Raw genomic sequence first — 18,087 nt, forward strand, 5'->3', positions numbered from 1 at the left:
ATATATCTGTGTGAGCAGGGTACTGTGCTCCTCTGTTCCCTAGTTGTTACCATTTAGGCACTCACCACCTGCCTCCTGGTTGGTGTGACAAAGAATGAGAATGTGTGCACAGATCTGTTAGCTGTTTATAAAGAGCAATTGAGGGTGAGTTGAGCTGGTATTGGCTGCCATCTATCATTGGTCAGTTGGTGCAAAAGCAAGTGGTGGCCCTTATTCAGTGGGTGAGGCTCTCCAGTTGTCAGTTTTCAGTGCAGTTGTCTGTGCTGTCCTTGGCAGGCAGAGCCCATCCCAGGTCTCAGTCCAAACAAGATGCCACCAGCACACACTCAAAATGGCTGTGCTAGCCACTTGCAAACATCCAAAATGGTTGCACTCTCAGGACAGCCACTGGCAGTCAATAGGTTCACCTGTGTCCTTCCTTGCTGTTCTCCCTTCTAGTCATCAGGCACCAATGCAGTCCTTGCCCGTGCAGCCTTGGTGAGCAAAGCCAACTTGTTAGGTTGCTATCAGCAAATATTCAAAATGGCTGTGCCAGGATTGTTGGCAGTCCACAACTCTGTCTCCTTACTCGCTGTTTCATTCAGTTTCTTCTACTAGTGGGTATTTAATCCACTTCTTTATCCTTCCCTTCAAACCTCAGGGTTCCAGGATCACCTTCTGTATTGGTTTTATTGGTTTCTCATTGATTCTTTGCAGAGGGTCTATGTAGCTTGTCTGCTTATTCCACCATCTTGCCAGAACTCCCTCTGCTACCCTCTTTTGCCACTTCCTTCTCTTCAGCAGGTAGCCCCTGGGTGGTGGAAATGATCAACTACTTGGCTGCTAACTAGAAGGTTGGAGTCCATCGAGAAACACCTCAGAAGAAAGGCCTGGCAATCTACACTTCCAAAACATCAGCCACTGAAAACCCTATGGAGCACAGTTCTATTCTGACACACATGGAGTCACCCTGAGTGGGAACTGACGTGATGGCATCTGGCTTGGCTTTTGGTTTTTCTCTTCAATTGACACTACCATGATTCAGTGGTAAAGTAAGTGAAACCCATCCGAACCCTCTCTTCATTCAGACATTATCCCCAGAAGATGGCCTGATAGGAATCTTAAGGCACTAATTACTTTAATGAGCACATGCATTTGCCATATATACAAATCTAATGCTGCTACAATCAGAAGTTGTAGAAGTAGGTGGGTATACTTGGCTTCCTTTGGACTTGGCTTCTCTTCCCTCTCATTTCCTTCCTTAGAACATTCTCTCCCCCAGAAAGAAGTATCTGGACCAGAATTCCCAGGGCTTCCCAGAGCTTTCTCTCCTTCATATTGGCCATCCACCTCCATTCAGGCAGCCATCCACCATCATGCAAAGGCACACGGTAAATGAGTCTCCTGACAGCTCTAGCCACTCAAGCATCTGTGGTTTTTCTTATTCTAAACCCCAAAGGCTCAATGTAATTTGAGACTCATACCTTAACAAGGCAGTACTGGTAACGTTGACAGGGATTCTGCCAGGCCAGTAAGCCAGAGCTGGGACCCGGTGTCCTCCTTCCCATGTGGTCTGCTTGGCTGGGCTTCCCCCTGTGAGAGAAGGGATTTATGGATGGTGATGATTCAGAGTTTCTTTTCAACTAAGAGTTAGACTCTAGGAGAACAGCCTCTCTCCAAGAATTTCCAATAATCCCAATGAAGGAATGACTTCTCTTTGTAAAGTTATTTTTACCCAACTAGCTAATATTTCTCAATAAATGATTTTATTTTACTGGGCTGAACATAAATAGTTCCCTCCATTACTCTCTATGGAATCGCATCACTTTATTTTCTCCATGGCACTTTCACTATCTGAAATGATATTGTTTGTTGATTTACTTGCTTCTTGTGTGTTTTTGCACCATAAGAACAGGAACTTCATCAATCTCATTCACTCTAAACAGCTCCTGAGATATAGTCAGGGCTTTGAATCGATTCTTCCTGGTTCAGTCACGGTCAATGATGCAAAACTGGAACAGACCTGAATTTGTAAAATGTGAATGAACCAGGACAATAACCGGAACAGGAAAAATTATGAATCAGTGGCCTGCTAGAAACTTAATCTTTCTCTTAGAAAATAAGGGTAGTGGACATGTTGCATAGCAACCAAATCCCTTGACCAAAAGAGTTAGAACCAATGGTACCACGCTCAAAGATGGTGGCCAACTACCCTGCTTTGAAGGTATGTTGTTCTCCACAGTCCTGGCAATAGTCCAGTCTCCTGCATCAGGCTTCTGAAAGGGTTCACTATGCCTCTTCTGAGAATCCCATTCCAGAGCTTCAACTTGCGATTTTTCCCATTCTAGTTATTGTTCCAGATCACCCAACTTTCAACAATTCGGGTCCATTCTGGTTTCACTTCGCTGGCTATGACTGAACCAATTTGAACTGGTTTGAATTCTGGATATAGTAGATGTATAGCAAGTATTTCTTGAATAAATGAATTTTTTTCTTCCTCTTAAAATCATAAACTTTAGGGGGAAAAAACATAATTATTTGATAAAAGATAAACTTGGAAACTTGTCCCAGCAATTTAATCTGCCCAATGCCCAATGACTAACCACAATTAGCCAGTGTCCAACAGTCAATCCATGTAACTGTCTTTTTGTTTTATTTTGCTCTGCTGTTTCTTGAATTAATGAAATGATGTTGTGGAGACAGCGTTAGTAATAGCTCAGGCCTCTTAGGAAGGTGGTAAGAACAGAAGTGCAATCTATGAATTTCCACTCTGGCAATTAAAGGAATTATTTTTGTAACCACTTAGTCAAAAGGGACCACCAGTATAATGACGACCAGCGGCCTGGAAGAGATGAGGTCATGTTTTATGGAAACATCCTGAATACATGTTGCACTGAATTAACCATGACCACCTCCCACCCCCACACACACCCCACCCTCATGCTGGTTGAGCCAGAGGCCGAGGATTCCACAAAGTTAGCGTGTAAAAAGACCTTCCAAGGCAAACGCTGTCTGTGCCTCACACATACTGTGGTCATGCAACTTCCCCATGTTTGGCTGGAGTGAAGAATAAAAGCAATTATGATGAGGGGGTTGGAAAACAAGACAAAGGCATCTGTCACTCTGAACTCATACTGCTGCACACAGAAACTTTGATGTCCCAGGCCCAGCACACCACACCGGAAATGCTCAGCATTCTTGAAACTTACTCATAACCAGCTTTGGGGACCTCCAAGTGTTAAAGTAAAAACAAAAGACAAAACTCATGGCCTACGCACTGTTTAAGAGCCCTGGTGATGCAGTGGCTAAGCACTCAGCTGCTAACCAATAAAGGTCAGTGGTTTGAACCCTCCAGCCGTTCCCTGGAAGAAAGATGTGGCAGTTTGATTCCATGAGATTTATAGCCTTGGAAACCCTATGGGGCAGTTCCACTCTGTCCTGTAGGGTCACTACGACTTAGATTCGACTCCAAGGCAATGGGTTTGGTTTGGGTTTTACAGACTGTTTATGTTTAAGGGTGTGGGACTCGCAAAACCAACTGGAGTTTGTGCAGGCTGGGGGAAGCACTTTGATGAAGCCTGGTATTTCTCAGATACATTCTTCTCACTGCAAGCCACGTCTCCATAAATATATATAGGGTCCACTCCCAATTATTCATGCACGTGGAACAGAGGATCCAGAACCGCAGCAAGCATAAATGCATTTCCACGTGGCTTTCGAATGCGTGACTTATGCTTCAGCTTCAGGCCAAAGAGCAGGGAGGAAGTATCCAGCATGCGGTGCCGGAGCTCCACAGATCATCCCACCCCCGCCAGGGGCATCGCGTGGATGCTTGTGGTATCGGCGGATGAAAATATGGAGCCTGTTTATTTGCACATCCATAGTGCACAGAATCCAAACAGACTTGCTTAACTTTTGAGGCCAGATGCTAAGGAAGGGTGAAGGCTTCAGTTCAAAGACCAAAGTCATTAGCTCAGAAGGTCAACCAGAAGGCAGGAGCTGTGTGGGCAAAGAGCACCAGAGAACGCACGGAAGCCCACAGGGGTTGGTCTCTGCCCCCAGGATGTTTCCACACAGGCAAAACAAGAAACCAAACTCACTGCCATCAAGTCCATTGCACTTCATGGTGACCCTGTGTGTGCAGGAAGAACTGCTCTACAGGTTTTCAGGGCTGGGATCTTTGGGAAGCAGATTGCCAGGCCTTTCTTTCAAGGTGTCTCTGGGTGGCCTCAAACCACCAACCTTTCGGTTGTTTAAGGAGACAAGCCCTTACCCTTGTGGACCACTCAGGGACTCCTCCAGAAGACTACACTGCCCTCTAATTAATCAATTTCCTAATTGGTCTTCCTCACTAGGGATTCTGCTTATTTGCCTTTTGTGTTGTTTTTTGCAGTTGACCGACTGTCCTACGACATGTTTCAGAAAGAAATACTTAAATGGGTTAGGAGGAATTCAGCCATAGATAAAACATGTATACAGCAAGAGAGTGGGTGACCCACATGCAGAGATCCAAGAATCAAGAGAAAGACTGATGGAGAGAAGCCCCGAGCTGTGCTCACGGAAGGGGCAGCCCCTGTCTGTGGTGTCAAGATGGACAGTACTACTGGATGCTCCTTGGGTTCTAACTTTAACAGAAAGATAAGATTATACATTCCACACAAATGATCACAGACCCACAGACTTCATATTCTAAAGGGATATATCTTACAAGAGTCCCACATGCAGGCCAGCAATTACAAAAAAATCGATCATCAACATGGATACCGCCCTTCTCTAAATCCCAGGTTCTCTCTGGCGCTGACAAGGTTAGGCAAAACTTAAAAAGTTCCGCCTAGCATTACTTATGGGTCCCCAGGGTCTCAGCTGCCTGTGCTTGTCTCCAACAATGCTTGTGATTGGCCTCTGCCGGCAAAGGCTGAATCCCAGGAGAGCTGGCCCTGGGCCCCAATTCTCATCAGTGATCCTGCCCCTGCTAAAGGAAACCCAGTCCAAGTTCAATATCATAATAACCGTCACTATAGTATCTAAGCACCAAGTCGCCGGGGGCTGTGGATCTTCCAGGTGGGAGACTCGAGTTCAATTCTTGGCCAATACCACCAGCCATCTGTCAGTAGAGGCTTGTGTGTTGTTCTGACACTAAACAGTTCCAGATTAAGACAAAACTGGCAATCTACTTCCCAAAAATCAGCCAATGAAAACCGTGTAGATCATGTGGTCTGAGTTCATTGTGCATAGGGTTGCCATGAGTTCAGACTCGATGGCAAAGCACCAATTTAAACACTTCCAAACATGAGTGAGCTCTGGTGGCTCAGTGGTTGAAGCATTTTGCTGCTAACCAAAAGGTTGGCAGTTCAAACTTACAGCTGCTCCACAGAAGATAAGACGGTCTGCTTCTATAAAGACTACAGACTTAGAAATCTAATGGAGCAGTTCTACTCTGTCCTATAGGGTCGCTATGAGTCGGAATCGACTTGAGGGCAGTGGGTTTGATTTGTTTTTTTAAAACAGGATCTCCCTGAATCCTTATGACAACCTTGTAAGCCAAGCTGTATTATTCTCAATTTTCTTTTTGTTTTGGTTTGTTTTGAGGCCTCTTGGAAATCATCTTTTCCTACTCTATAGCTTATCTGTCCTAGTGTCCTGATATTCCTTCCTCTGAAATGTCACTCGGTTTCTGGCATTCTTCCTTATCCAAGCTCTTATCATCTCTAAACTGGGCTTCTCCACTCCAGTCTCCATTCCTCCAATCAACCCTTCATCTCTCCTTAAAATCCTACTCTTATCATAGCATAGAATTCTTCTGCCAAAGAACCTCTGAGAGCTCCTTGGTGTCTTCTGGAGAGCCTCGTGTTCAGCAACTTCTTTTATCTTTCTTGTTTTCTTTTCATGTCGGTTGACCACCCACTTTATTTCAGTCCCTTTCAAATTTCTCCTTTAAACTAAGCTAGTCCACAATGTGTCAGTTATCTTTAACCATGTAGCAAACCATCCCAAAAGTTAATGTCTTAAAACAACACCTATATTATTTAGCTCTCAATCCTGTGTGTTGACCAAGGAGGTCTTCCGGTCAGAAGTGGTTTGACTAATCTTTGCTGGGCTTCCTCATGCATCTGGAGACAGTTGGTGGCTTGGCTGCAGGCTGGCTAAATATGAATGGTCTTTCTCACATGTTTGGTGACTGCCCAACTGGTTTTGGTTTGGACACCTCAGTTTTCTTCCATGTAACCTCTCCAAAAGGTTAACTCAGGCTCATTACCTGGTGGTTTGGTGGGTCAAATTTTAGCAAAAAGGCAAGGCCTAATGTTTAAGTCCCTGTCAAACCTCTGCTTGTTTCTCATTTGCTAATGTGCCATTGGCTGAGGCAAGTCACGTAGACAATCCGGGTAGGGAAATAGAACCCATATCTTAATGACAGAATCTGCAGTGTCACACTGCAAGGAAGTAGATGCAGAAAAAGGAGTAATTTATAAGCATTGTTATAATCTATGATAGCCTGCATGTACTGTGGGTTGGTCTTGTTATATTTGCTTTTTCCCCATTTTGTCAAGGGAATACCCTCCCTTTCCATTCTTTTCCCTTAATTCAGACTTTTCTTCCCAAATGTTAGGGACAACCCTTCTTTTTAACACTGGTCTAGGAATTCCCAATGACCAGCCCTCTCTCATTTCTGATCTCTGTGTTCTCACCTACTTTTTGCCATTTTCTGACTATTTCTTTTTCTTTTTTTTTTTTTTTTAATCCTTTCCCTTCACCCAAGTTAATGTGTGTCTACACTCTAGTTAGTCGTTTACCCTCCTTTTCCCACCCACCCTTGGTAATCATCAAAAACCAAACAAACCAAACTCACTGCAGTCCATTGGATCTGACTCATAGCAACCCCTCCTTGGGTTTCTGAGGTGGTATCACTACAGAAGTAGGTTGCCCAACCTTCCTTCCAAGGAGTAGCTGGTGGGTTTGAACCACCAGCCTTCTGGTTAGCAGTCAAATGCCTTAGGCACTACACCACCAGAGCTCCTAATCATCAGAGAATATTTATTTTTTTGTGGTTTCATACAATATTTGCCCTTTTGTGATGGACTAATTTTACTCAGCATTCTGGCCTCTACATTCATTCATACTGAGATGTTTCTCAGATTCATCATTGTTCTTTAATGTTGCACATGTACTTACCATAGTGTGTTGATCTAGTCATTCACTGACGTGCATAGGTTATTTCCATCTTTTTGCTATTGTGACTAATGCTGCGATGAACATGGGTGTGCATATATCTGTTTGTGACATGGCTCTTAATTCTCTAGGATATATAACTAGTAGTGGGATTGCCAGATTAGATAGCATTTCTATTTCAAACTTTTTAAGGAAGCACCATACCATTTTCCACAGTGATTGCACCATATTCCAGTCCCATGAGCAGTGTATGAGGGTTCAGTCTCACCACATCCTTGCTAGCATTTGTTGTTTTCTGTTTTTCTGAACTGTCCCATTAATGCTGAGATGTTATCTCATGTTTGTTTTTATCTGCACCTCTCTAATGGCTAATGAAGGAGCTCTGGTGGCAGAGTGCCTAAGGCATTTGACTGCTAACCAGAAAGTTGGCGGTTCAAATCCACCAGCCACTCCGTGGAAGAGAGATTGGGCAATCTACTTCTGTAAAGATTTACTGCCTCAGAAACCCAAAGGGGGTTGCTATGAGTTGGAATTCTCTCGACGGCAGTGAATTTGGTTTTTGGAATGGCTAATGATCACAAACATTTCTTCATGTGCATGTTAGTTGCTTGAATGTCTTCTTCAGTGAAGTGGTGTCTGTTCATGTCCTCTGCCTATTTTTTAAGTGAATCATTTGCCTTTTTTTGTTGTTGAGATATTGAAGTTTTCTATAAATTTTAGGAATTAGTCCTCTGTCTGATGTATCATTGCCAAAAATTGTTTCCCAGTCTATAAGTTCTCTTTTAACTCTTTTGGTGAAATCTTTTGATGTGCATAAATGTTTAATTTTTAGGAAGTTCCAGTTGTCTAGTTTGTCTTCTGCTGTTTGTGCATTTTCAGTTATGTTTGATAGTATATTTATACCATGTATGAGGGTCTCTAAGTTTGCCCTATTTTTTCTTTGATTATCTTTATGGTTTGAGGCTTTACATTTAGGTCTTTGATCCATCTTGAGTTAGTTTTTGTATAGGGTGTGAAATACAGATCGTCTTTCATTTTTCTGTAAATGGATATCCAGCTTTGCCAGCACCATTTGTTAAAGATGAGTTTAACCCATTTAATGACTTTCTGCCCTTTGTCAAACATTAGCTGACCATAGGTGGATGGATTTACTTCTGGGTTCTCAATGCTGTTCCATTGGCCTACGTGTCTGTCTTTGTACCAGGCTGTTGTGACTACTGTACATGTATAAGGAGTGTGAGGTCTCCTACTTTGTTCTTCTTTAGTGGTGCTTTCCATATAAAGTTGGCAATCAGTTTTTCCATCTTTCAAGAATGATGATGGAATCTGGATTGACAGTGCATTATTTCTGTAGATTACTTTGTGTAGTATGGTCATTTTCACAATGTTAAGTCTTCCTATCCATGATCATGGTATATTGTGTCTCTAATTAGATTCTATTCCCATGCATTTCATCTTTTGGGTACTATTATAAATGGTATTGTTTTCCTGATTTCCTTTTTAGAGTTTTTGTTTGTTTGTTTGTTAATATAGAGCTCTGGTGGCATAGTGCCTAAGGCATTTGACTGCTAACCAGAAGGTTGGAGGTTCAAACCCACCAGCCACTCCTTGGAAAGAAGGCTGGACAATCTACTTCTGTAGAGATACTGCCTCAGAAACCCAAGGAGGGGTCGCTATGAGTTGAGACCAACTGTAAAGCAGTGAGTTTGTTTTTTTAGAGGAATCCAACTGTTTTTTGTATGCTGATCTTGTACCCTGCCACTTTGCTGAATCCTTTTATTAGTTCCAGTAGTTTTCTTGTTGAGTCTCTATGATTTTCTATGTATAGGATCAGATGGGGCAATCTACTTCCATAGTGATACTGCCCTGGAAACCCAAGGAGGGGTCACTATGGGTCAGGTCTGACTCAATGGCACATAACAACAACAACAACAACAAGGATCATATATGCAAATAGAAATAGTTTTACTTCTTCTTTGCTAATTTGGATGCCTTTTATTTCCCTTTCTTGCCTTATTTTATGGCTATGACTTCCAATACAATATCAAATAGGAATAGTGATAAAGGGAATCCTTATCTGGTTCCCATTTGCAAGGGGAATGAATGTTTTCAGTCTCTCTCCATTGAGAATAATATTGGCCACCAGTTTTATTTATATGCCCTTAATTATATTGAGGAATTATCCTTCTATTCCTATTTTGCTGAGCATTTTTATCCAGAATGGGTTTGGATTTTGTCAAATGCCTTCTGCTTCAATTGATATAATCATGTGATTCTTTTTCTTTGTTTTATTTATGTGGTGAGTTATGTTGATTGTTTTTCTAATCTTAAACCATCCTTGCATACCTCATATGAATCCCACTTAGTTACAATGATTATTTTTTTGATATGTTGTTGGATTCTATCAGCTAGTATTTTGTTGAGAATTTTTTCAACAATATTCATGATGGATATTGGATTGTAGTTTTCTATTTTTGTAATGTCTTTGCCTAGTTTTGGTATCAGAGTTGTACTTGCTTCATAGAATGAGTTTTGCAGTATTCCATCCTTTTCTATGTTCTGGAATAGTTTCAACAGTATTGGTGTCAGCTCTTCTCTGAATGTCTGGTAGAATTTGCTAGTGAAGCCATCTGGGCCAGGACTTTTTGTTTGTTTGTTTGTTTGTTTTTCATGATGTGTTCAATTTCTTCTTTTGTGATGGGTCTGTTAAAATTTTCTACCCCACATTGTGTTAGTCTGAGTATGTAGTGTGTTTCTAGAAAAGTGCTCATTTCTTCTAGATTTTCAAATTTGTTGGAGTTCAGTTCTTCATAGTATTTTGTTATTTTTCTTATTTCAGTAGGTTCTGCTGTGACATTGCCTATTTCATTTCTTAGTCATGTTATTTGCATCTTTTTTTTTTTTTTTTTGCTAAATTTGGCAGTGGTTTGTCAATTTTACTAATCTTTTCAAAGAACCAACTTCTAGTCTTGTTGATTCTTTCTATTGTTTTTCTGTTTTATTTATTTCTACTCAAATCTTTATTACTTCCTTTCTTCTGGTCACTGCAGGCTTTGAATGCTATTCCTTTTGTACTTATTGGAGATGTCGGGGTAAGGTCCTCAATTCCGTTCCATTGCTCTATGTGTCTGTCTATCTACCAGTACCAGGCTGGTTTTACTGTGTACAGCATACACTGGGTGCAGTAGGTTCTGAGATCGGGGGGTGGGAGGCTCCTCTGTTCTCCTTTAGTAGTGCTTTAATTATCTGGGATCTCTTTCCTGTCCATATAAAGTTGGTGATTAGTTTTCCATCTCTTTAAAGAAAGATAATGGAATCTGGTATTATCCTCATTTTTTAGATGAGAAAATTAAAACTCAGAGAGGTTAAACAATTTGTCCAAGGACCCACAGCTAGCAAATGGTAGAGCTAGGATTTGAATTCAGGTCTAACTACATAACCAGTACACTACACACTGCATTATTCTGTCTCTTAAAAGGTGAACACAACGAAATAGCCAAATCTTTTAGGATGGTGATTTCCATCCCTGAGCATATATTATAATCACTATGGGAGCTTTTATAAAACACCCAGGCCAAGGCCCCTTCCCCAAAGATCATGATTTAATTAGTCTGGAGTGGGGCCTGGACATCAATAATTTTTGAAGCTCTCCTGTTTGACTTAACAGAAGGAGCCACCATTCCAGAGGATGAAGGGGAAGGGACAAGATGCAGAAGGAGACCCACTGAGTTTAAAAACTGATGTTACTGTTGTTGGGCACCATCAAGGCGATTCCAACTCATGGAGACCCCACGTGACAGAGCAGAAGTGCCCCACAGGCTTTTCTTGGGTCCTGTGGTTTTAAATCACAGGTTTTATACTGCCCATGCCTTTATACCTTTATGCCATTGGATCCTACATGTGACCCTACAGGTTACCGTCAGTAAGAATGATAGCTAAGTCCTTAAATTAAACTTCTATGCACTTTTTAATATCACCAGCTAATTGTTAGTTGAGATGACCCTTAATACTTTGATCAATGGTATTGGACATTAAAAGTGTTGGTTGTATTAGGCTTTCTGTTGAAAATGCCTGTCTACAGTAAGGGGAATGCATCTCTATGCACTTGTGGTGAGTTTTGTGACTCTAATTAAGGCAGAACCTCTTACTTAAAACAATAAATATTTAGCCTCAGCAACCAAAATATAAACAGAACCATGATTCATGAATCTGCTTACTTATTCTTCCCTGGCTACGGAAGTGAACTGGCATTCCATGATGCATAGAGACAGGGCAGGCCGTGGGAGACTCACCACTGCCTATGCCCAGGAATAGTGGGCCTTCTGGGAAAGGCCCCCCAGCTGCAGTGCCTCCCTGAGTCAGAAAGGCCGAGCAGCGATACGGAGGTCCACAAACTTCTCAGGGCCCTGGAGTCACCAGGAGAATTTATCTCAAGTTTGGATTCCTGGGCTCCACCCCAGAAATTCTATCTCTGGGCTGGGGCTCTGGTTCTAGGTGGTTCTGATGCCCATGGTTGGAGGAACAGACTTGGAGAAATAACAACAGGGTAAACCGGAGGACACCTGTGGAGGCAGACAGATTTGAGTTCCAATCCCAGTGCTGCCCCTTCTAACCACGTAGCCTTGAGCAGAGCCCTTAACTTCCCTTAGTCTCAATCTCAACTGTAAAGGGAAACCGATCATACTTCTCTGGTAGGACGTGGGAAAAGTTTCACCAGGTGATGTACACAGAGTGCTAAGCCAGAGACTTGGGCACAGGGTCTACTTCGGAAGTATCTGACAAAAGCAATATAAAAGCAAGCTAAAGCACAAATGGAGAAAATAGCCAGAACCGCAACCGGGCAGGATTCCCTCCCACAGAGGATCCGGCCCTTGGACAGTTTGGCTTGGCATGCACCATTTTGTTTCTCTGTAACTAATTTGAATGCCATTATACAGGGTCCTCTGGCCAATTTACTGAACCTTTAACACTCCCCACAACTTATGAAAACCAACATTTGTCCATTTTTGTTACCTGCCTAGCCTACTAAGTCATTTGAACCTGTGACTCAGGTAGGAGACCTCGCCTGTTCTGAGACATGTATGTTCTATCACTTTTGTTTCTAAATATGAATAGGTGCCCTTGCCAAAGATGCTGGGAGCACATGGTTCTCTGGGGACACAGGACAGCTGGGCCTCTGCTCAGACCCAGGACTGGTTGACCTGGGGTGGCCCTAAGTGTGGTGACATTCTAACCAACGCTGATGGCCAAAGGCCCGGAAGGAGACGCACTAGACTTCCGTTCCATCACCACCAATGGCCCTGCCCCCAGCCAGGGTCCATGGCTAATGTCCTCTTCATTGGCCCTCATCCCTCACCCAGCAGCACCTCTGCCCTTACCCTGGCCCACCCCCAACCCAGGCTGGATGAAGGCCCAGGATGCAGAGTGCTTCCCGGTGGGAAAGGTTATGCAACAACCTGATAGCATCAAATTACAAACAACCAAGGTCTCCTACAAGCTGTGAATGCCAAATGCAACAGCATGTTTCCTCATCACCAAGGGGGGAGGAAGGAACAGTGCTGCTCTGCAAATAAAGCGAGGAAGGTTTTCCAGACAGGGGAGCCGTCGGTTGGGGGGAAACAAGGTGTCCTTCTGTCCTAGGTCATCCCTAGGTGGAACTAGGTCTGGGCTGCGGAGGGGAAGGCCGGCAGCTCTGAGCCAGGCCTCCTTGCCTGCTGTGAGCTCACGGCGCCCTTTGCAGGGTGAAGACAGAGCTGCTCTGCTCCCCTACCCTGTTCAGTTTCACCTCATCCCTGCAGGGGTGAGTCAAGCCAAGTGGAGCATCCTCAGGCCAGCACAGGGTGAAATGATGACTCCAGGAGACGCTGCCTCATCCCATCAGCTGAGCTGGGTGGCTTGGCCAGGAAAGGAAAGGGAAGACAAGGAGGGGGGCGGTGGGACAGGGGAAGGCAGCGCGTGGCCTGACGTAGCAGGTTGGCTGCAGGAAGAAAGAAGCAGGGCTCCGAGTACTGTTTGTCCTACTCCGTTGCGAAAACATTGACTGTCTTCTCTCTTTTGCTGCCTCTCAAGACTGGCCCTGTTATCAGGGTGTGCAGACACCCCATTGAGGAGGAACCTGAGTGAGGAGGTGCCGGAGGTTCCAGACAGACACCACGCTCCTTGACCTGAGCCCCCTAACCATGCCCCTACCACAGCGCTGGCCTCTGGCCAGCTGCACACGAGGACCCTGCCTGGCTCTCTGAGCCGCTCGACGTGTTCCAGGCAGAGAGGAAAGAGACAGCCTTGGAACAGCTGACAGGAAACCTGTTTGGAGAATGAGGAAGGGGGAGTGTTCACCCTGAGGCAGCGGCCCTCAGGCAAACGCCTTCAGGCTGAGGGTGGTGGAGAGACTGGCAGGCAGCCCCACCCACCCTGAATTCAAATTCTGTGCCCCACAGGTACCACATCCAGTCACAACACTGATGTGACACCCTGCCCCAAAATATGTGCAGTATCAGCCAATCACCCTGAGGGAGTGAGTTGTTGGACCTGTGGGCTCAGGACCATGGTGGCAAGGAACATGAAGCTCAGTCGGCATAACATACTAAACAAAAACACTGTTCTCCATCTTACTTGAGTAGATGTAGCAACTGGGGTCTTAAAAGCTTACAAGTGTCCATCTAGAAGCAACAAGGGTCTCTCCTCATCCAGAGCAAAGAAGACTGAATAAAACCAAAGACGCAGGGAAACAATTAGTCCAAGGGACCAGTGGACCATGTGAACCTCAGCCTATATGCCTATGAGACCAGAAGAACTAGATAGTGTCCTGCTACCACTATCAACCACTCAGAAAGGGATCAGTGCAGGAGATCCTAGATAGAGGGAGAACAAGATGGAACAAATCTCAAAATCATAACAAAGACCAGGCTTACTGGTCTGCTAGAGCCTGGTGAGACCCCTGAGACTATGGGCCCTAGTTACCCTTCAGGTCTGGAATCGAACTCACTCCTGCGGCTTCCAGCCAAACAACAGACAGGCATATAGGGAGAACATTTACATCAGGTAGATACACTCTTCAGAACGATCAGTCATGGGAGAACAAAAGGGCAGTGTTTGGACAGGGAAATAGCTCAGGGGACAGGAATGCACAGAAAACAAGGACACAGGGAAGAGGTAACTACAGGGAGGAAGTGGGAAGAGAGCTGTTACATTGTGGGAAATTGCAGTCAATGTCATGAAACAAAATGTGTATGAATTACTGTATGGAAAATGAATTTGCTCTGTAAATTCACCCAAATCACAATCAAAATTAAAAGCAAAATGAAAACGTGTGCAGCACTGAGATGAGTGCGATTCAGTAAATTTCCAGTGACAGAAGCCTGGAACACCTTTTAAATTATCTGTGTTATTTTCAGGGGGCAGGGGTGACTCAGGGGTAGAACTCTTGCCTTCCCTGTGGGACACTCAGATCTGAGTCCTGGTGACGAAGGTCCATCACGCACGGCCACCACCTGTCCGTCAGTGCAGGCTTCTGTGTTGCTGTGAGGTCAGTAGGTTTCAGTGGGACTTCCAGGCTAAGACGGACTAGGAAGAAAGGCCTGGCAATCTACTTCAGAAAATGAGCTGAAGAAACCATATGGATCATGACCATCCGACCCGACTGTGCATGGGGCCCGTTGGATGGTAGCCGACAACAGCAACAACAACAACAACAATATATGTTACTTTAAGTTGCCTGCACATGCTACCAAAACCCAAAAGAAAGAAACCCACTGCTATCCAGTTAATTCTTTTTCAGGGCATTTTTTGGACCCCTTCCAATTCTGCTCTCCTTGGGGCAGGCCACTTTTGTCTCCTCTAGGAGTGAAGACTGACTCTAACAGTCCTCTCATGGCCATTGAGTCAATTCAAACTCATAGCAAGCCCCACTGGGTTTCCGAGGCTGTAAATCTTTACGGAAGGAGATCGCCCCATCTTCCTTCTGCGGAGTGGCTGGTGGGTTTGAAACTCTGAACTTCCAATCAGCAGCCAAATGCCTTATCCGCTACGCCACCAGAGCTCCTCTAACAGACCTAGCAGAGGCCACATACAAGACTATATCCTAGTCGAGTCCCACCCAGCCCTGGGAGAAGGGTGTATCACCCCACCCCACCTTACAGAGGAGGAAGCTGAGTTCAGAGAAGGCTCGAACCAGCACTGGCTCCCAAGCTGATTAAGGAGCTGAATTGAGATTCAAGCTTGGCCTGCACTTCCAAAGCCATTCACTCTTTCCACCTTGCCACTCTGCCTCCCTCTTTAAAGTCTTAAAAAGCAAAGATGTCATTTTGAGTACTAAGGTGTCCCTGACCTAAGCCATGGTATTTTCAATGGCCTCATATGCATGTGAAAGCTGGACAATGAATAAGGGAGACAGAAGAATTGATGCCTTTGAATTATGGTGTTGGTGAAGAATATTGAATATACCATGACTGCCAGAAAAACAAACAAATCTGTCTTGGAAGAAGTACAGCCAGAACGCTCCTTAGAAGTGAGAATGGCCAGACTTTATCTCATGTACTTTGGACATGTTATCAGGAGAGACAAGTCCCTGGAGAAGGGCATCATGCTGGGTAAAGTAGAGGCTCAGCGAAGTAGAGAGAGACCCTCAACCAGACGGGTTGACACAGTGGCTGCAACAACGGGCTCAAACATAGAAATGACTGTGAGGACGGTGCCGGATTGGGCAGCGGTTTGTTCTGCTGTAAGGGTTGCTATGATTTCGGAACCAACTCAACACCACTTAACAACAACAACTCTGGCTCCACAGACTACGAAAGATCTAGATTGTCACAAGGGTTAGCAACATTTTCCTTTATAATTCTGAGGTCCAAAGAGGCCAGCCAGGATTTTCCAGATGGCTGAGCAGTCAGTCGGGTACAACAAAGTGGGAGTGATAGTAGTCAAGTGGGTGAGGAAGGACCCAGCAGCGGTCTGCAGCCCCCTCCCTGCTCACTGGCCTAGGGGAGGGCCCCCTTCTCAGCCTTAGTTTCCTCATCTAGCCACCAAAGCGGTCGGGCGAGAGATCGCAGAGTTATCAGCCAACTCTGGCATCCCTTGAATCCAGGGATATTCCTGGAGGTTTTGCCACCGGCTTGTCTCATTTCTAATTTTTGTCTCAGTGGAAATAGCCTGGTACCTGCCCTGCTCCCCCTCCCTTCCCTCATGTTAGAAGGATCTTTTAAAATTGAATAATGTGCTGGGTGCCTAAGGCACTTGACAGCTAACCAGAAGATTGGCGGTTCAAGCCCATCAGCCACTCCATGGAAGGAAGATGGGGCAATCAACTTCGATAAAGATTTACTGCCTTGGAAACCCCATAGGGGTCATTCTGAGTTGGAACTGCCTCAGTGGCAGTGGATTTAATGTACTGGGGGAGGGGGAAGTGAGGAGCGACTGCGTAACAGATGCTTGGTTTCTTTTGGGTTGGTGAGAACGTTTTAGACCTACACAGAGGGTGTAGTTGCACAAGATCGTGAGTTACTAAACACCATGGAATGGTACACTTTAAAATGGTTAATGTTATATTATGTGAACTTCACCTTAATTTAAAACAAAGAAAAAAAATGCAGCATCCCTTTCAGTCTTAAAATTCTTCCATGATTCCATAGTTCTTTAGAATGAAGGGCAAAATCATTAGTCTGGGAGAAAGGCCTTTGAGCCCCAGCCTCTGCCTTCTCTTCAACCTCATCTCCCAACTCTCTGACCTTCTCAGCTTTGTGCAGGCTGCTGCCCTTGCCCAGAGCCCCCTCCCTGGAGATCCCTACCTGTCTCCTACTCAGTCTTGAACACATAAGCCACCCTCGGGCAGCCTTGTTCCCCCTCCTGTTGGGTGAGATGTCCTGGGTGCCCCTTTGCCACAAAGTTCTTACCCTGTGGTTTGGTCATATGTTTAAGTGTTTGCCCCCAGCACTGGCCAATAAAATTCTCTTCAGTGATGGAAATTTACACTATCCAATATGGTAACTAGTGACCGCATGTAGCTATTGAGCCCTTGAAGGGTGGCTAATGAGACAAAGAAATGGGCTTTTAATTTAAATTTCATTGATTTTCATTTTTATAGGCACATGTGGCTAGTGGCTACCATATTAGACAGTACAGCTCTGGGCAGATGGTTCTCAAACTTTAACCTGTCTCTGAATCACCTGAAAGACTTGTTAAAACACAAATTGCTGGGACCCATCCTCAGAGTTTGTATTTCTAACAGGTTCCCTGGTGGTGCTGACACTGCTGGTTCAGGGACCACTCTGTGAGAATCACTGGTCTACACTTAAAGTTCTAGACCCAGACTCAGATGGTCTAGACTTAGATGCTCAAATAGGTGGTTCTCAAAATGTGGTCTCAGAACTAGCCGCATCATCACCACCTGGGGGCTTGATACCAAAAACACCAAACTCACTACCATCGAATCCAAGTCATAGCGACCCCTCCTTGGGTTTCTGAGGCGGTATCTCTACAGAAGTAGATTGCCCGACCTTCCTTCTGAGGAGTGGCTGGTGGGTTTGAACCGCCAGCCTTCTGGTTAGCAGTCAAATGCCTTAGGCACTAAAATTCTCCATCTCCATCTTCTACAGGGTTGGAAATGCATTTCAACAGGACTCCCAGGGGGCAGGCTACACATTAAAGTCTGAAAAACACTGGTGCAGACTGTAATTCACTGAGGTCAGAGGCTTTGTCTTTGTGTTCCCAGCACTGAGCGTAGTTCCAGGCACATAGTAGATACTCAACAAATGCTTATAAGAAGCAGGAAGGAAAGGAAAGATGGAGGGAGAATGCCCAGCTAGTGAGTGTATTTCTCATAGGCCAAAGTCCTTCCTTAAAAGAACAAGGCCTTGCCCAGCTACCACTGTCATCCACTTGGAAGGGATGTAGGAGATCCTGCATAAAGAGGGAGAACAATGTGGTACAAAACTCAAAGTCATTTGG

The 18,087-nt window shown here is 44.6% G+C and overlaps 1 protein-coding gene across 1 annotated transcript in view; it reads right to left on the minus strand.

Moving 5' to 3' along the window:
- Positions 1 to 18,087, minus strand: part of ARSG (arylsulfatase G) — a 50,313-nt gene that overhangs the window by 25,035 nt on the left and 7,191 nt on the right. The window contains exon 3 of the mRNA XM_007959896.1: positions 1,464 to 1,572. Coding sequence (XP_007958087.1) covers positions 1,464 to 1,572 — 109 coding nt within the window. The remainder of the gene's footprint in view (positions 1 to 1,463; positions 1,573 to 18,087) is intronic.

The sequence above is a fragment of the Orycteropus afer genome, unplaced genomic scaffold (assembly GCF_000298275.1).
Source record: "Orycteropus afer afer isolate SDZICR_OR568_19922 unplaced genomic scaffold, OryAfe1.0 scaffold00018, whole genome shotgun sequence".
NCBI lineage: Eukaryota > Metazoa > Chordata > Mammalia > Tubulidentata > Orycteropodidae > Orycteropus > Orycteropus afer.